The sequence below is a fragment of the Hypoxylon fragiforme genome (genome assembly GCF_022984875.1).
Source record: "Hypoxylon fragiforme strain CBS 206.31 chromosome Unknown GGS25scaffold_5, whole genome shotgun sequence".
Classification (NCBI taxonomy): Eukaryota; Fungi; Ascomycota; class Sordariomycetes; order Xylariales; family Hypoxylaceae; genus Hypoxylon; species Hypoxylon fragiforme.
In genome coordinates, this window is record NW_026054760.1 from 2,711,329 (window position 1) to 2,729,480 (window position 18,152).

The 18,152-nt window shown below is 46.2% G+C and overlaps 3 protein-coding genes across 3 annotated transcripts; all 3 read left to right on the forward strand.

Annotated features, from left to right (window-relative positions):
- Positions 1 to 1,379: 1,379 nt before the first annotated feature.
- GGS25DRAFT_491634 (S-adenosylmethionine decarboxylase) lies at positions 1,380 to 2,999 on the forward strand. The gene has a single exon (XM_049261117.1). The coding sequence runs from the start codon at positions 1,489 to 1,491 to the stop codon at positions 2,857 to 2,859; it is 1,371 nt and encodes a 456-aa protein (XP_049116947.1). The 5' UTR covers positions 1,380 to 1,488; the 3' UTR covers positions 2,860 to 2,999.
- A 121-nt stretch (positions 3,000 to 3,120) lies between these two features.
- Positions 3,121 to 4,396, forward strand: GGS25DRAFT_491715 (Lipocalin-like domain-containing protein). Its single transcript, XM_049261118.1, has 2 exons — positions 3,121 to 3,810; positions 3,905 to 4,396. The coding sequence occupies exons 1-2, from the start codon at positions 3,611 to 3,613 to the stop codon at positions 4,338 to 4,340; spliced, it is 636 nt and encodes a 211-aa protein (XP_049116948.1). The 5' UTR covers positions 3,121 to 3,610; the 3' UTR covers positions 4,341 to 4,396.
- Positions 4,397 to 4,480: 84 nt separating this feature from the next.
- Positions 4,481 to 6,456, forward strand: GGS25DRAFT_491720 (FabD/lysophospholipase-like protein). The gene is made up of 4 exons (XM_049261119.1): positions 4,481 to 4,812; positions 4,866 to 5,004; positions 5,082 to 5,342; positions 5,393 to 6,456. The coding sequence occupies exons 1-4, from the start codon at positions 4,782 to 4,784 to the stop codon at positions 6,210 to 6,212; spliced, it is 1,251 nt and encodes a 416-aa protein (XP_049116949.1). The 5' UTR covers positions 4,481 to 4,781; the 3' UTR covers positions 6,213 to 6,456.
- Positions 6,457 to 18,152: the final 11,696 nt, after the last annotated feature.

Here is an 18,152-nt window from a genome sequence, read left to right on the forward strand (position 1 = left end):
ACCGAACCTACATATGTACTAGTAGGTACGGCGTAGAAGTATGTATTTAGATGTGTAGCACAATTCTATGTTCAAACAAAATATCTCACCGCTCAGAATCCATATCATTGATCATCCTCTTTTTTTTTTACCCCGGTCTTAAATAGCAGTACTCAAAATATTGCCTCTGCCCTAAGATATTTACACAACTAACAGGTATTGCTAGCCTCAATTGATTATAACCAACAATTTTTTTAAGAACTGCGCTAATACGATAACTCTCCCATAAAAAGCCTATCGAAGAAAAAAGAAAGAGTACTTCCATAGTACCTTGAAAGTCAAGTTTACCTACCAGCCTACCTAGTAGACCGGGGCCCTCAAATTTTTCTTTTTTCTTCTCTCACTTATTACCCACATCCACATTAAAACAACGATCCTCTTGTGTTGCCCTTAACCCTCTCGCGCTCGAATCAACCACTGCGTGACACAACACACGACGACATAAGTCACTCAAAATATTTCATTGCATGACTTGGCGATAATAAGCCAATGTCAACAAAAACAAAACCTTCTCACGTTTTTACGACGTAATACTGCTCGGCGTCCACACGGTTGTCTGTAGCAGAGCACAACTCGCCTGATATCAAGTCTGGTTTTCCATGAGCCCAGCAGACTTGCTTCGCTTCCTATCCAAACCCGCAAAGTATGTAAATCACTAATCTTTAGCAAGATCCATTTGCACCACAACTAACCGTGTATTCCATTATAGGCCTAGATAACACCCGCTTCTACTATCTCAGAAGCAATTGTCCAATCTCACTTACTCTTCGCCGTTCTTCTATACCAACGGTATTTGCAGATATCCTCGTCTGCTAGACCCGATACTCCCCCATAGGTATCGGTTTCTGCCAGAACGAGGTTCTAATCAAGGCGTCACAATTCCTTGGTCAAAGATCTTCTGCTTCCCCCTTCGAGCCCGACCTCCCTAACGTCCCCTTCGTGAGACGTTCAATATAAAAATCACCATTGTAGCTGGCTCCGCCAGCATTCACAGACTCCCACCGACCTGTGGGCCTACTCTCTCAAACGAACGCCGCAAGGTTCGTTTGGGCGGCAGTCAGTGCTCCGCAGTAGCTACGGCACCTTATCTGCAGCAAAGATATCCTGACACTACCACGACAAAATACCCCTTTTGAACATCGTACCTATTGGTCGCCTATTCAGGCCCTGTACGGAGATGGTCAACTTCGAGGTCCCAACAAACTATACATTCTCGCCATCTGAGGGCACGCCCCATTTGACGATTAATCATGGTATCGCTGCAGATCTAGACTCCTCCAATGCCTTCGAAGGTCAGTCAACCCTTAAATCCAACTACACAATTTATGCTAACAATACTCAGGCCCGGAGAAACTGCTCGAGGTTTGGTTTGCTCCTAACGCTAAAGCACTCCCGCCTGGTGCAGAGCCCAATGGCCTGAAATCGGTCTCTAACGAAACTTGGGTCGGGATGTTGGACATGGTCAACTGCAAGATTCTCTCCGTCCTCGAGGCTGAGCACATGGATGCCTATCTACTCTCCGAGTCTAGTATGTTTGTGTTCCCACACAAACTTATTCTCAAGACTTGCGGGACCACGACCCTGTTACTTGGTCTTCATAGGCTTCTTCGAATTGCCGCCGAACATGCCGGGTTCCCCTTTCATAACGCCAAATCCCTAGATCATATCCACGCTGCGGCTACGCCTTATCGGGTGTTCTATTCACGCAAGAACTTCCTTTTCCCCCACAAGCAGCAAGGCCCTCATCGTAGCTGGAAGCAGGAGGTTAAATATCTTGACGACATGTTCGAAGGGGGGAGCGCTTATATGGTTGGAAAGATGAACGGTGATCACTGGTACCTGTACATCACCTCACCCCAAACCAGCTTGACACCCCCTCGTACACCAGATGTAGAGAAATCATTGAGCCCGACTGGCCCGACTAGCACCTTTAGGATTCCAACTGGATTGGCTTCCGCATTCAATGGCGGCCCGGCCTCCAACGACGAAACACTCGAGATTTTGATGACGGATCTCGACCCTGAGAATGCGAAGAAGTTCTACCTGGAGCACGCGAGTGCGGTCGCGAGCACCAGGTTCTCTGAGCAAGCTCAGGAAGCGCGGCAGATTGCCGCGGATAGTCTTGGGGACTTGTCTGGTAGTACTGCGACGCTTAGGACTACCAGTACTATCGACAGCTCCACCGATGACACATTTGATGTGTTTAGCAACGGAAGCGACTCGGATCTTCACGGAACCCACACTCCACTCTCCGAGCAGGTGGATGATGAAGGTCTGACTACCGAAGGTCACGCGCTGGGTACTGTCGTCGCCGATACTTGCGGCCTCTCAGATGTGTATCCTACTTCCGTATACCCTGATGCTCGTGTCGACGCATACCTTTTTACCCCGTGTGGCTTTTCAGCCAACGGCATAATTCCTGCTCCTATGAAGCAGGAAACGGAAGAGCACGTCAAGTCGACCCATTATTTCACTGTACACGTGACGCCCGAACCCATTTGTTCGTTCGCCTCATTCGAGACCAATGTTCCCGGTGGCCAAAATGGACGCGAGACTTCGGAGATTATTGAGCATGTGGTTGGGATTTTCAAGCCTGGTCGATTCAGTGTCACTCTATTCGAGGCTAAGTCAGTGCAGGCGTCCGACGATGACGAGGTCTTCGTTGGAGTCAGTCGCATCAAGCGCATGGAGAAGATTCAGGGATACCGGCGCATCGACCGTATAGTCCATGACTTTGACGATTACGAACTTGTCTTCCGTTACTACGAGCGAGAGGACTGGGTTGGTGGAAGTTCGCCCCGTGTTGGGGAGGACATTTAAGTGCTTCAGTTTATTTTCTGACCAGCTCCTTTGCTCTGCGTTCGTTTTACTTTCTCGTTATCGTTGGGATTTGGTAGTTTTTAGCACGCGGGATGGAAAGCAAGATGAGAAACACAATGCTATCGATGGCTGTGGGACTCCTTTACTCAGATTGACATTAATACTTTTCTTGACGCGCTTAGAGGGTCATATCAAGGCCAACACACTCTTTACTCATCAATAAAGGCTTTTATTTGCCAACTCAAGCTCAACCTAAAACTTGATCAGAGACTTGGCATGATAGGAGAATACTGTAGACACGTTTTGGTTTCTCGTAGTTTTGTAGGCTGATTTGATGGCTACAGATGTAGAGTCCATGTGCAACTAAATACTTTCGGCAAAGTAAAGGGTACATCGGCCCTTAAGATATTAAGGTAATAAATATCTCTGAAAATCTTTGCCGTTCCAAGGGGTAAGGTACTTGCATGTAGGCCGCCTGCGATCCTGCGATCCTAAAGCTCATCAAAAAATAGAATGAAGGTGTTGTTATATATGCATGGTCAGCAAAAACGGTGTTATCGGAGATTTTTGTTATCCAGATTGATTGGCGTGGGAAATCAATGTTCACTTGGTATCGGTAGTTAGGTACCATCCATACATGAGATCCCCATTTAGCCGGGCTTCCACCACGATCAAATGGAAGACGTAGAAGCATTAGACTGCCGACTGTGGGCTGATATGCTGATACTTGGGTAGATGGTGTTGCTATTAAATGGGATCGGGGAGCCGCGAATCTTGCGATATTCGATATTTCTCCCCTTTAAGTATATTCAATAGCGTCAAGGGGAGCTTGATTAGTACCTTGGCACTTACCTACGCTGGCCTGAACATCGCGACCATGGTGATGTTGACGAAACCGAAAGACGTGATAAAGGCCCTCACCGGGTCTTGGATCTACCTCAACGTGACTACGTAAGCTCAAGCCCGGTTGCTGCATCTCTTTCCTAGAAAAGGCCCCTGCCCCCCCCCCCTTATCTTTAATATCAAAGCTAAATATTGAGGGTAGGTACTACGACAACGGCACGATCGCGAACCGCGACGAGCCCGGACTCGGTCGGACTCCGGCGGGGCTGCTGACGTACACATCCGAGGGCTTCATGTCGGCGAACTTCATGTCATCGCGGCCCGAGGACCGGCCGGGGCAGCTCGACACGACGGAGCTCGAGGGCGCGGAGGAGGAGTGGGCGCTGATCGGCAAGCACACGCTCGCGTACGCGGGGCCGTACTACGTCAGCGTCACGACGAGCGAGGTCGAGACGGGCCAGATCACGCACGGCCCCGCGCAGGTCGCGTGGCTGCCGTCGTGGGTCGGGAAAGAGATACGCAAGAATTACACGCTGTTGGATGAGAGGGCGACGCTGAGGCTCGTGGCGAGGACGAACGATGATGTGTTGGTTGCTGAGATGTACTTCCGCAAGCTGCTTGGGCTCACCGAAAATTGAGGCTTGGGCCTTAAGAATAAGCCTCACACGTGGTTATAATATACATTATTGGTGGCTGAGTGGCGGTTCACGTGATTCAAGATTCCCTATATGAACATATTAGGTGAGAATGCATGCGCCAGCTACCAGCCCTACATCCACAGGATTTATCCTTACCGAAGTTGCAAATCTCCTATGGTACTACTTATACTTAGGCATCCTTGGATATCGCTAATGAGGCTTTAATATTTAAGTCACGCATCCATTCTAAGTTTAATTGGACTTATTGGTAAACGTAGAGTAGAGATAGCCAATACATACCTACCTATCGAGGTTATACGTGTTCACCAAGCACTGGTAATCTCATTCTGTATTCTCTTTCTTAACCTTTATTAATATCCTTCTTTTTGTGATTCCTATTGTAAATGGCCTTTTTCCTAGAAAATTTAGCAATTTTTCAGCATGGCTCCTCTAGTAAAAATACTGTCCTTGGGTAAGGTCTTTCCCCTGCCTATTGTTTCTTTTGCTATACTAACGAAGAGCTAGATGGCGGTGGTGTTCGTGGTATATCGAGTCTCCAGATACTCCAAGAACTGATGGAAAAGATCAAAGAAGCCCAAAGCCTAACCGAAGTCCCCCGGCCATGCGAAATGTTTGACATTATAGGCGGCACGAGCACAGGGGGGTAAGCCAACACTAGGACTTGTTTTTGTTGTTTTTTTTGGTGGCATGCGTTACTAATCTGTTGTACACACTGGATAGGATAATCGCGATAATGCTAGGACGATTGCAAATGAAGGTCGACGACTGTATTAAGACATATAGGAGAATGGCTCAAAAAGCGTTTACCCCCAAGCGTCGACTTCCTTTTCCTGCTCCCCCAGCAGGAGCTTATTCTGCCACAGCTCTGGAGAACGCTATAAAGGAGGTCATCAGGACTCTGTGTAAGGACAACCACTGCTTAGCAACGCAGTCATGTTCGCACGGAGACCTACTTTTCCGAGATGAGACTTGTACAAAAACGTGTGTACCCATCGGTATCTGCTTAGCTGATCACTAACCGTTCATCACAGAGTTGTCTTAGCCACAACAAAAGAAAATATCAACTCGACACCTACACTCTTCAAAACCTATGACACGGCAACGGGTTTCCAAGATTGTGCAATATGGGAGGTAGCCCGAGCTACCTCTGCGGCTACTACATTCTTCAAATCAATCAAGTGCGGCCGAGATCATATCGAGTTCATCGATGCCGCATTGGGCTATAACAACCCGTGCGAGGTCCTCATTGACGAGGCAAAGAAACTGTTCCCTGATATCTCGGAGAGTCAGCTGCGCGTCATCAGCATTGGCTCTGGTCTAGGCGATGCCGTTACTATCCGGGATTCCAGAACGTCGATCCTCAGAGCGCTCAAGACCATCGCCACCACCTCAAAGAAAGCAGCGGATAGGCTTGCCATAAGATATGGCGATACCAACTGCTACTACCGTTTCAATGTTGATCGTGGCTTAGAGGACGTCACGCTTGCTGAGTGGAAGGCGTATAGTAAGATCTCGGCACACACACACAATTATCTTCGTGAAAATGAGAGCTATGTCCAGTCGTGTGTTCGGAGCCTGTTCCGCGACGATAACGAGGCAAGCCGCGTCATGGATCATCCCGAGCCTGACTCGCCTCCGAGAGCCATTAGAGGGCTTAACAATAAGGAGCTGAATAGTACTTCTGACTCTATGTTATCGATCCAACGAAACACAGCATGCCATAATGCTGAGCAAAACAATACCATCGGTCCGATGAGGCGCAGGCGAGTAATGGCTGACATATCTGGCAACATTTCTTCTGGCGGGAGCAAGCAGTGGAACTCGATAGGGGCGCCGAGAACTTTTGCGTAGGAATAATGCTTACAGCATGAGATGAGAAAGATTGAATTGCGCCTATTTTGCCTGGTTGCCTGGTTAGGTTGGAATAAGATTCTTTTCAAGGCGTTGGTTACATGGGGGCTATATGAGGCAGTTTTTCTGAGAAGTGGCGTGTTCTAGAAAGGGGTTAATAAGGACTTTATAGATATAGCACACAAATGGGCGTCGGGAACTCCGGTTTTTATGTACGATGTTCAGGTCGCCGCTTACCACATGCACCCTGCGACTGAGGCTTAAAATTCCCAGCAGTCAGCAAACTGCCTTCGGTAAGCGCCCAATAATCTTCATTTCAGGGAGTAGTCATCGCCGGTAACCCAACAACACCCAATGGAAAGGAAGATTACAAGCCACTCCAACTCTATTTTAAATACCTAACCAACACCGAATACTACATCACTAATACTTAAAATGGCACGATAGTAAGCACTTGATGTGACGTGCATTGCATACGAGGCTCTGCGACAAGGTTATACCCCAAGAGCCTCAATTTTATTTGAAGCCTAGGACTTTGTCATCGAGTTCGAGCTTGAACTCACACCTATAAAAGAAAGGGGGGTCACGTGGGCACCCTAAGCTAAAACATCCATCTCTAATCCCTGCTAGGGATCCCTAGAGTAGAAAGCGTAGGTCATACTATACCTGATCCATAAAAGCGATCAAATACATAACTAGTTATACTAGCAGCACCAGTATATGGGCCATTCCAACAAGTTCAATGCCCAAAGATCTTCCAGTTTGAGTACCTATCTAGGAAGTCAGATGAGAAGTATCAGGACAAAGTCATGTGATAGAAGATGTAGTCACGTGATACACTGTCGGGCAACCTAGTGCGTTTGGATTCTCGTGCATTTAGATGAAATCGGCGTTTGCTGGCACATTTCTTGAGATCTGAAGACTCTAACCTAGAGTAATCTTTACTGTCCTCTGGTCTTCGGTATATATATATGCCTCGGCTGTTCTGTTTCAAAGCCTCCGGGTCTATCAGTTTGTTCTTTCCCTCATAATAAGTGTGGCCTTCAAAGGCCCACGTTGTGGCTCTTGGGGAGGTTGGTATGAACGTGGTGTCAGTGGAAGTGGGATATCAAGGGTCTTTTTATTTTAATACCTAGACACGTGGGGATATGCGTCCTGTGCCCAGTGGGGTTGGAGGTGTGCAGACGTGGGCAAAGACGTGTCTGAACAGAGCAGAGCAGAGCGGGCTTGTGGATGTGTCTTTGAGCAAGCCCCCTTAGTGAAAATGAGGGCATGGCACTTCATAAGCAGCTGCCCAACCTTAACAGAGCTGGAATACAATCACATTGTCCTTTACACTTAAATCGGCTTCGACCTTTCGCTTTGGATTATGGATCTTTTTGAAATCATATATAAGGGGTGTCATATCTAATCCGTCTGAATTGCTAGTTGAGATAGTTCCAACATCTCGTAGCTAATCTATTTCCCTTAAATCAACTACATCTGGACAGGTCTGAGACATGTAGGGCATAGTGTGGGGTAGCCACTTGGGTAGTTATGGGTATATTACGGGGAACGGAGTAGAATTGCGGGCATCTGCTGTTTCTTTTGTGTGGGTGTTACGATCCTCTACGCCGGCATAAACATCGACCGATTGCTGATTGTGATCTAGTTGAGTTCTGTTACGTTGAATACGGCATTCTAGATGTTGCAGGTGCTCTAGCCCCACTAGGCTAGGGCTGCCTTATATGTTGGCACTGCGCCATCGTAGTTGGGAATAAAGCAAGCTTTCTTCCTTTCATCTTTCTGTTTATTGGTTGCAGCATACCTGCAACACCAGAACAAGCCATCCTGTTATGGAAAACAGGCCTACCGCCCAAGGAAAATCATATATGTATTCAAAAAGATACATAATACAGTGAGGGAAGCCTTCTCCCAAGAGGTCAGGATAGCTCCGTCGTTGTCAAGGGTCCGAGAGGCGGGAATTTGAGGCCATAATGGTCCATCATCGCCAGTTTGAAATGATCCACGGAGATCACATCGTGGAGTCTCGCATTGTGCCGCGAAAAGATCTAGGCGATACGCCAGCGTACCAATCCGCTCGATGACGCGGTATGGGTCAGCGTATACCTAGTTCATTTTGGAGTGTTATTGTCTGATGCCCTTCGCCTTCCCATGCGCGGGACCGGAGGGCGTGGCAGCGAACGTGATGCTCCAAAACCATCACGTACAGACATATGGCCCTGGCTGGTTCAATCATCTAGCTTGTCCAAGAACAGCAAGCGTTGTCTGTGGCTGGACAGTCAAGCCAAAGAAGGCCGAATGGAGTTCTAGCTAGAACCAATATATATGCCAAGTAGCCTCCAAAGTCCCCGGGGAGATGCTAGAGATTCCCGGGCAATAACGATGCTGTTCCGTCTAATCTAGATTCCACCTCGTGACAAGGCGAAAGGCGGCTCTAGACACCACAAGGGGAGATCGCATGGAGAAACCTTTCTTGTAGATGGGACACTGATGAAATGGTAGACGTATTGAGGTTATATTTTTTTGGCCGTTGTTCAATCTGTTCTCAGTTTTGCCATTACTTACAGAATCGAGGCTCTCTGACTTCTCAGATTGGGACATAGCGGATAGTCGGCCTTTATCCTATAGATAACAGTCCACTTTGTGATGGTACCTGTTCAAGACAACTTATTTACCCAAGTACCTTCAACGAGCTCACCTCCATCTACGACGGGATCTTGTAAGATGGCTTGGGGTGGTTAACAAATGCTTGTAGGTTGGACCCTGATTTGGACCCTGGATCTTGTTGATCGACAAAGTCTTCATATCAATCAGGTAGGTGGGGGATAATTGGATCATATTGAGGCACGTCTAGAAAGAATCAAAGTAAAACACAGAGAAGGCGGGCAGATAATAATCCAGTCGTAGAGCATGCCTACTATATAGTAGATACATCGTAGGTGCCAGGCATCTAGTAGATTTGCACATAGTAGCTACTTGAGAGCATCAAGCACATCGAACATGGCCATGATTGTATAATTTGTATGCTACTGATCGATCATGTGACAGGTGTCGTGTCCCGTATACTAGGAAATGTTAGTAGATGTCAGCAAGAGATGCCAAAGAGTCGAATCACAAATAGTATGATAGGGGCCCCTAAATTTGCTTCTCTCACTTCAAAAGGAAGTAACATTCACTTCCAAGGTTAGGGGATCCACGGCGCCAACCATATATTCGCTTAGTTTGAACTCACTGTAGGTACGATGCCTAGTTGTCACTTAGCTCTTTCATACGTGCTATTACCTCAGTTCTTAGAGGAAGCTTAGATGGTCTAATACTCAGCCAACATGGCAAAGCAAACACATCCATCCATCTTATGCTTCACAGGTTCGCGACTTTTAGTCGAAGTAACATCAAACTCATTTTGACATCCTTTCCTGGTAAAATTAAGGACAGCACCGGCCAACTAGGTACTCTTTGTGATAGAAAACAAGTTATTTCACGAGCGCCCGGTGGGAGGGTTGAGGTTAGGTTTGCTAACAAGATATTATCGAGTCATTCGTATTCGCTTTTATATCAGGACTGGTGGCATAGAGAACGTGGGTATATGAGATTAGGCGTTGTACTAAGCAGGTCGGTACCAAGAACCTTCACATCGAACTACTAAAATTATATATATGAGCCAGCGAGTGCCTTTATATGTTAGTACCTAGGTTATATTAAGGCAAGCGTTTAGGTAAGGTAAAGTAGATACACACACATAACTATGGGTTCTCCCATTCTGTGTATATATGATCTTTGTAACTCGGTATCGTTTAACAGCGCGTCTAAGAACTAAGGAAAATAAACTATTTGGCATTAGCTCGCCATCAATGGACAGCCCCTTAATTTCTCCACGGTTAGTTAGCTCGCGGGTCTCTTTCTTTTCTTTTTAAACTACCTACTCCATTTTCCAAAAGCGCGGAAATATTTCCACAGTTTGGTTGGTTATCTTATTTCGCGTCGTCGAACATCTAAAAAGTGCAGTGCCAGCAAGGCAAAGTAGGTGTGTATTATCAAGTATAATAACTACCACCTACTCACCGGTTCTATATTGTGTAAGGTAATATAAGGTAAAACCTGGTCCTTGCATGGCTGGCTACCTTACAAAATTACTTATATAATAAGTTAGATCAAGCAGTGAAAAAACGTGGCAGGGCTACCTTGCCATCATGATAATGATTCCCCTTATTCCTCCTACCTGGGTTTGAGTAAAGTGTATACCCTCTTTTTGCATCGTTCTAGAACCTCGAGATCCCCAGGGGTCACAATCAGAGACTCCGTCATATCAAACTTACCCCGTTTATTTGGTTTATAGGCTATTCACACTATGCAATGGGTTAAGCCCCGATATAAGGCGTTCCCAAGAACCAGGGGCAGGTTAATTACAGGTCTATGTGTAGATATAATTACTGGAGCCTCAGTGTAATTGGCCCTACCGCTGGGGGCCATGATTGGAATAGCCGTCCTAGCGTCTGCCAACCTTGATGGGCACTAGGTTAGGCCTTCGCTAGAACCGGCAGTTGTATTTTAACGTCAGCTAAGCAATGGATTGCTGCACACCGTACGGAGTCGGGACCTTATCGCAAGTATTGCACTATTTCTTTAACTATACACTATCTACACTACAATAATGTTAGCCTTCGTTCACAACCTACCTATCCAGCATCAGGCCAGAAAACATCGACGATCAAAGTTGACGATCAAAGTGGTCTGTTCCACGACGCATATTACCAACTCCAAGCCCAAGGGGAGGGAAAATAGTGTATATACCTAGCCTCCAAGGGATATGCCTACTAGGTTAGGTACCTATGTAGCTATAGTGAAAGGTCTCGACCGGGCCATGACAGGTCCTAGTTTTAACTATGCCCTATGTTTATTTAGAGTACCCATGGAATGTTATTTCGCATAGTAGCGGTAGGGTCTGTGAACTGCAAACATCGTGACGACATAAGTGCTGAAGCGCCTCATCCACCCCGATGTGGTAACGGAGGTGCCGATCGCTAATTGTGCATACACCGCGCTTTATCGCGGTAGAGGGCAAGGCAAAAAGGTACCTGACCTACCTTACCTAGGTAGTTATGGTAACGTTGGATTAGGGTGACTGATCGCCGGGACCCTCCCCCGTCATGCTGGCAATGAACAATTAATGGGGAATACCCCATTGTGGCCGCGCAGACGGGTTTTGTTCAAGGCCAGGCCTGCCATGTTTATTGTGGGTAGTCGATCCCCTTCTAGCTGACGACATCCCTGAAATGTACATACCTACTGGTGATCTACGCGGGTACCCAAAGATTAGAGCCCCTAGGAACTGCTGGGTACTTGTAGATTAGGTAGGTAGGGAGGCAGGCTGGTTACTAACCCTGATCTAAATAACTGACGTCTCTCGTGCGAGTGAGAATGATCACTGATCAGCACTTCAAGAGGATTGATTGTATTGATTGTACCGATCATCGCGGCAGTTTCATTCGCTACCGGCTTCTGACATACATAGTAAGACTGATGAGATTGCCGCGCCATCATCGTCACCTGCTTCTAGACGATCATTTTAGTACCTAGGTTTGGGTCTGTAAATAAATCCTTGGCATCTACTATCCCGAATGATTTGCCGTTGCGCGGCTGTAAACCTCGGGAGGGATAGGTACTATTATGTAAATGTACCTACCTACGTAAGACCTCAAGGCTTAGCCCTCTGACCACCAAGATGCATGATGCCTACTAAGTACCTAATATGCAACTATTTCTAGTAATTAGAGGTAGACGTTAGCTTACCAACCTGAATTCACAGCTACCTACCTATCCTACCAGACCAGATCGAGAATTCAGGGACTTTTTGAAAAGCACCGTCCCCTCCATCGCCTAACTCTTGCATATAACCGTCCCGCAAAGCGCAAGGGGGACGGACTAGGTCGAGTAATACACAGACACGTTTATGTGCCGATAACAATGTGGATTTTGGCCTCAGATAAACTTCTTACGGCCAAGAGAAAGGGATGTGGCCTTGCTGTCTAGCCCGCCAGCTGTGCCGGAGTGGGGCTTAAATCCAAGATGCCATGCCATGCCTCATACTACGGTGCATCCCCGCGGGCCGCGGACTTTGAGCCACTATCAAGATCATCCCGCCGTGCCAGGACGATGGTTAAGTCAACCCAACGGGGGGCCGGTGAGATCTGTACTGAGAAGGAGCAATAAACTCAAATAGAACTCTGGAATCGTACGTAGGCCTATAATTGACCCGTGGGTGACGCCAACCAGCCAAGATCCTCGCCCAGGATTCGGTCTTTTCTAGACTGTGCCTTCGTGGCTGTAGATGGAGTTGGTATCCACTAACCTTAGGCTCGTCGATATCCGGTCAACCCGTGCCAATATACTGTATAGAGGGGTTTAAAGGGGTGTAAAAGGGTTATTCAATGACGTCTTGGCATATCATACCAAGACGTTTTGTTGAATATCCAGTCACTTCAAGACCAGGGGAATTGAGTACCAAGTAGTTAAGGGTCTAGTAAGCCTTACCTAGCCCGCGACAAGCATCCCTAGTGATGAAGGTATCGGTCTAGTTCCTGTCATGATCAGCCCTGCTAAATGAATAGCTCTATTGAAGCTTTGAACATGACTTATTTCGCAGAGCAAAAACAGGTCAATCAAGAGCATCCTGAGGCAAGTATCATGATATTTCCCTTGGTGAACATGTACCCTTCACATAGACGTGTACCTGTAGTTCTCTAGTTTGCTTAGCTAAAGATTTAATCTCTTTTGCGATATTTTGATGATCGAATACGTACCTAGGCCAGGCATGAAAGTCCCCCAACCAACGGATATGATTATGAGAGTTGCGATTTCAGTGTATATCGCATGCCATGCCATCTTAGCTCGGCGAAAAGTGATAACGCCACCCAGACGACACTCACCTCATAATGGTCATCGTAAGGTCATGTAATAAGGCCTCATTCCTTCTTCATCGTAGTCATACCGATATCCAACACCGCCCACGATGGGCCTCTTACCCCCTTCAAATTCTCCCGCCTCCAGATCAGGTGAACCAGATCCCCTAAACCAACCATTCGATCCTATCGCCGAGCATAGCAACTTTTCCTCGGGGGAGGAGATATATTGCTGCTGCTCGAAAGGGGGAGGGGGCTGGCTAGTTTGAAGCGGTGAGAAGTAGCACAAAATTACCGTCGTGGCACTGGTATCATCACACAAGGGTACCATCTGACCTCAGCTAGCTGCATGGACACGGCGCACGGGGAGGGACTACCGGCGGTATGACGCAGCGCGGAATCTGAACAGAATTAAAAAATAAAATAAAAACGCGTAGAAGATTTTGGGAACCGATGTACATATGTGCCATTGTCGTAAGTTATCGTGGCTTCAGGGGAGTCTGTAGGCAGGTAGGGTTCTCTCTCTGCAAGATAGATGATCCCATGCGGAAGTATTGCATCGCCTACTAAAGAGTTAGATGCGTACAAAAAACCCGGAAAGGGTAAATCTGGCGTTGTTTGAAAGAACTCGAGGCGTAAACAAGGACTAAATGGGTAGGATGGCGCGGGCGCCGCTTAACTGCTTGTTCCTATGCGAGGCAGTGCGTAGCTGTTCCACGGCTGGTCCTGCTTCCTCTGCATACCTACATTGCCTACATACCCAGGTACACAGGAGGCCGGCGCGAGAAAATTCCAGGAAATTTAAGGATGGCCAGCTATGATCGAGGCAGGCAATGTTCAGAAGCATCCAGCCGTGGCCAGATCGGCCGCCGGGTACCGCGAAATGCTGAGCGACCTAACCTAAACCACCCCTTTCCTGTTTTTCTGCTCAGGGGAGAAAGCCATTGACTGGAAGACGGAACTCGCAGAGAATTCCATCGCCTCGCACGGCATATTAGCTGCGTTGTCACATCTTGCTGGCTGGGCGACGCATCATGCGTACCGAGTAGGACGGAAGGCATTGGATAGGCCACCTGGTCAGGCACATTTCTGTTCCGTTCCCCTGGATCAGACAGTGGGTGGATCAGGTGGAGCACTGTAGTTTAACAAAGGGTGCTAACTTATTGTGAGCCATAAGCCATGATGTCGACAAAACTTCCAAGATGCCGGGACGGAGTGGACAATGGACATGCCGAGGCAACAAAGAGCAAACCTTGATGTTCGGAACCATGGAACCAACTCTGTCAACGAAAGGCGGATATCGTGACCGAGCTACTGACAGTATGGATGTCCTTAGACTCTTTACACAATTAGTACATATGCCTTATGCAACTAAGCTGGTAGACTGGGCAACCTCTGAGCTACTATGTAGACAAAGAAGGGGACTCGGTCCTTGGCCTACCAAAGCGTCCATCTAACAATAGGTAGTATGTAATAATATCTGATTTGCTGGTTACTGGCTTCGGAGCAAGCTGGTTTGCTTACTGAAAGACAAGTCAGGTCTTTCTAACGGACTTTTCGTCCCAGTCCCAGTGTCACGCTATGCCACTTTCGCGGACATCTAAACCCCATCTGGTATCAAACCGCGATCAGCGTCATGCATAACATATCTCCTTACCTAGGTAGGTAGGTATTATACCGAGGATTTATCTTCCCGAATAGTTATAGGTAAGCGGTTATTTTTAAGTATTATACATATGTACATATATATGTATGTAAGTATAGGTAGTTATTGTTATAGTCATGTCATAACACATATGATAGGTATCGGCATTTCTACCTTTGCAGGAACATGCATGAATGCAGTATATACTATCATTGATGTATGTACCGGGTAGGCAGGTAGGCAGGCAGGTAGGTAGTCAACAATAGCTTCGTAAGGTTATGTAGGCTATTAATAGAGACGGAAGAAAAAGTTAGGTATGCATAAGGTTTTTAATATCAGGAGATAAAACGATGATTCTAAGAGGCGAGCATTGAATCTCCACGATATGTAAGCAACTACAGTAGTTTCTTAAGTGAAGATGAATCAATCACATGGAATAAACGATGCAAGTGATGCAAGTGATGCATGCAGAGCTACAAGTGAAAAAGTTAAGGCTTGGCAAGAAATAGTGGAAGACGGAGTATAACAGAGATCATACTAGATACTAGGTACTACTAGTAGTAGGGTAGATATGTACCTTGTACTAACTACCTACTAGAGCAGCCAAGTACTAGGTAGCAAGTAGCAAGCTTCAAATGCTGTTTGTTCAACGTTAGTGCATATTTTACTTAGAAGTTAGAGGCTACTAAAGTCTTAGCAGCTTTATGGCCGCTAAGTGCTAGGCACTGCTAGGTACATAGCAGGTAGTGGGTGAAATCTACATATGTAGGGGACAACATCTAAATATAGCTCCCAGCCAAACTCAACGGGCGAATCGGCTGCTTGCGCTGGTGTCGTCATGATGAATCAAGTTCGTTCCATCATAACTACCTACCTACTAAGGTATTTTTCTAGCCCTTCTCCAAAGCTTCTAAGGCTAACCTCACTACTCCACTTCGGTCCCACTACGGCCATGTGGGCATGATATGATATCGATGCACTTTTTGCACTTTTTGCACTTTTGCCATTTTTTGTGTGGTGAAATTTCCCACATGCCAATTATTAGAATGATATTTTTTCATGATAATTTTCTTTTTTTTCTTATCTTCCCTATTAAGTTTCTAGGTTTTAACAATAACGCTTTTCCTTGCAAATGTCGATTCGAAGATTCCCTTCCTACAAACATATATGCATTGTTGAAGTATTGTTCCTGTACCTAGCAGTGACCAAGTTTTGGAAAAGTAAATGCCAAGAAAAAAAGACGCATCGCATCTACACTAGGCATGTTGGAAAAGGAAAAAAAGTTGGAAAGGTATAATACTAAGGTAGGCAGGTGCTACAACAAAACTAGATCCCAACGCGTTCAACGCAAGCTGCAATTCACCATTATCCTGCAGGTAATTTATTACTCACCGCCCCTCATGTGCTTCAATGAATAATGGCACGCAGCAGCATCTGCCAATCGCCTAAGCAGGCGCGAATCGGCGATACGTGGCGCCAGAACAGCGTGAAAGGAAGCGAGAGGAATACAGCAGAGGAAGGGAATATCAAGAAATGAAATCAAGAAATCCAATGAAAAATTCAACGAACCACACGGTTAAAGTGGCTGGTTGCTGGTATGTTGTCTTCAGATGTGTCAAGCAATCATCATGACTTTTTTGAGACTTGAGAAATTATTAGTAGGCGGGGTTCAAAAGTTGGAATTCAAAGGCCCCTCGATGAACTCTGATGAGACGACAAAGAGAGTACGCTAGGTATTTCTAGGTCAGGTATCGGGTTCTTCATACTGTCCGAAGTTGGTTACGCCACACTAGACTTGTTAGGGTACCTTGGCTCCTTGGTAGGCGGTAGATCAAGGCTTCAAAACTGCACACAGCAGGGGTTCACCCGATGGAGTGGAATTATGGGGTTTGGTGTTTAAGCGACGCTGGCAGAACTGGTTAGGCAATGGAATGGACTTACCTAGGTATGTAGGTACCTTGGGTATCATACATATTAGCACTATGTACTATGTAGTAGTAGTGTGTAGGTTAGTTTCGGCAAAGCGGCAGCCAAATGTAATAGTCCAGGTCTTGCCCTCAGGTCAGTGTGATCAGAACGAAAATGCGATGTGATGGAAAGTGACTACATAGGTAGCCAACGAACGATGGTAATGCCACTACCTACTAGGCTGAAGATATTAATATCCAAAACTAGATGATCAGTCTGTATGAATTACTTAGTAAATGTGATGTTAGAAATGTGAGGTTAAGAAGATCATGAAACGTTGTATGAAAAGAGGATCAGATCTTAGAAAACAGAGCTGGTTGATGAGATTACTAGATGACTTGCCGATGGGAGGGTGGTTATGGGAAGAAAAATGATTAGGTCAGGGACTGGATTGGATGAACTGCTATACAAAGCTGGCAAACTGGGCTGTAATAGGCGCTCCAGTGATCATCCGACCACTGGAGCACTTGTGCATGCCAAGACAAGGCACTAGGTATTTGTACCGGCTTAACAGTCAGCGAATCTGATAGAAGACTCGCAGAAATCTTTGGCCGAGACAGTGTTCTAGCTCTAAAGCTAAGATTAGAAATAGACTAGATCGAATGTGGAAAGGTTGGGTCGCAAGTAGCTCTTAAGGTTTGGACGATCCTTGCACTGTACTGTACTCAAATGTACAGCCCATATGTAGCGAACAATATAGCGAACAATACAACGAACAAAAGCCCTGACTAAAGGTCTCCGGTGACTACATACAATTCCATCAGCTGACCTTCGTTTTCTCTAAACTCATCGGTCCTAATAGTATTTGAACTTGTCTGGTGATAATAAAGGAAGACTGCGAGCGTTCACTTTATTGCCACATAACTTACTTATGCATGTATGTGCAATTCTCTGTATTCGGCTCTACTTATGCTACTAACGGCACTATTATGTGGCTGAGCTGTAATACACAAAGAGCCAGGAGTCATTCGTCTATCTAGAGATATCAATGATGAAGTAACAATAACGACGCTGAAGGTTGCACGTTGCATAGATCGTAGGAGCCCAAGCATAGGTAGTGTTTGACACTGTTTGTAACATGAGAATGATCTGAGGCCTGGATAAGTTGAGGATCGACCATAACGTATCTGGGGACAAGCTGCAAGTGTCTTATCGGGACTCGGCATCGGTAGAGGTTAATGCAATATTTCTTTTCAGTGCCGGACCCGTTAGCAGATAATTATTATTTCTTCATTATATTAGTCGCTGATTAATCAAATGAAAGCACATACATAGTACTGTATTAGTACACATAAAGAAGGCTTTGGTGTTGGGCCGTGCAAATGAGGCTGTGCGAGAGCAAATGGCCGCGGCAGTCCACCAATCAATTAACATGAGAAAGGGTTCGGGAGGTGGATACCATACTACTAATATGGCAGTATGGTT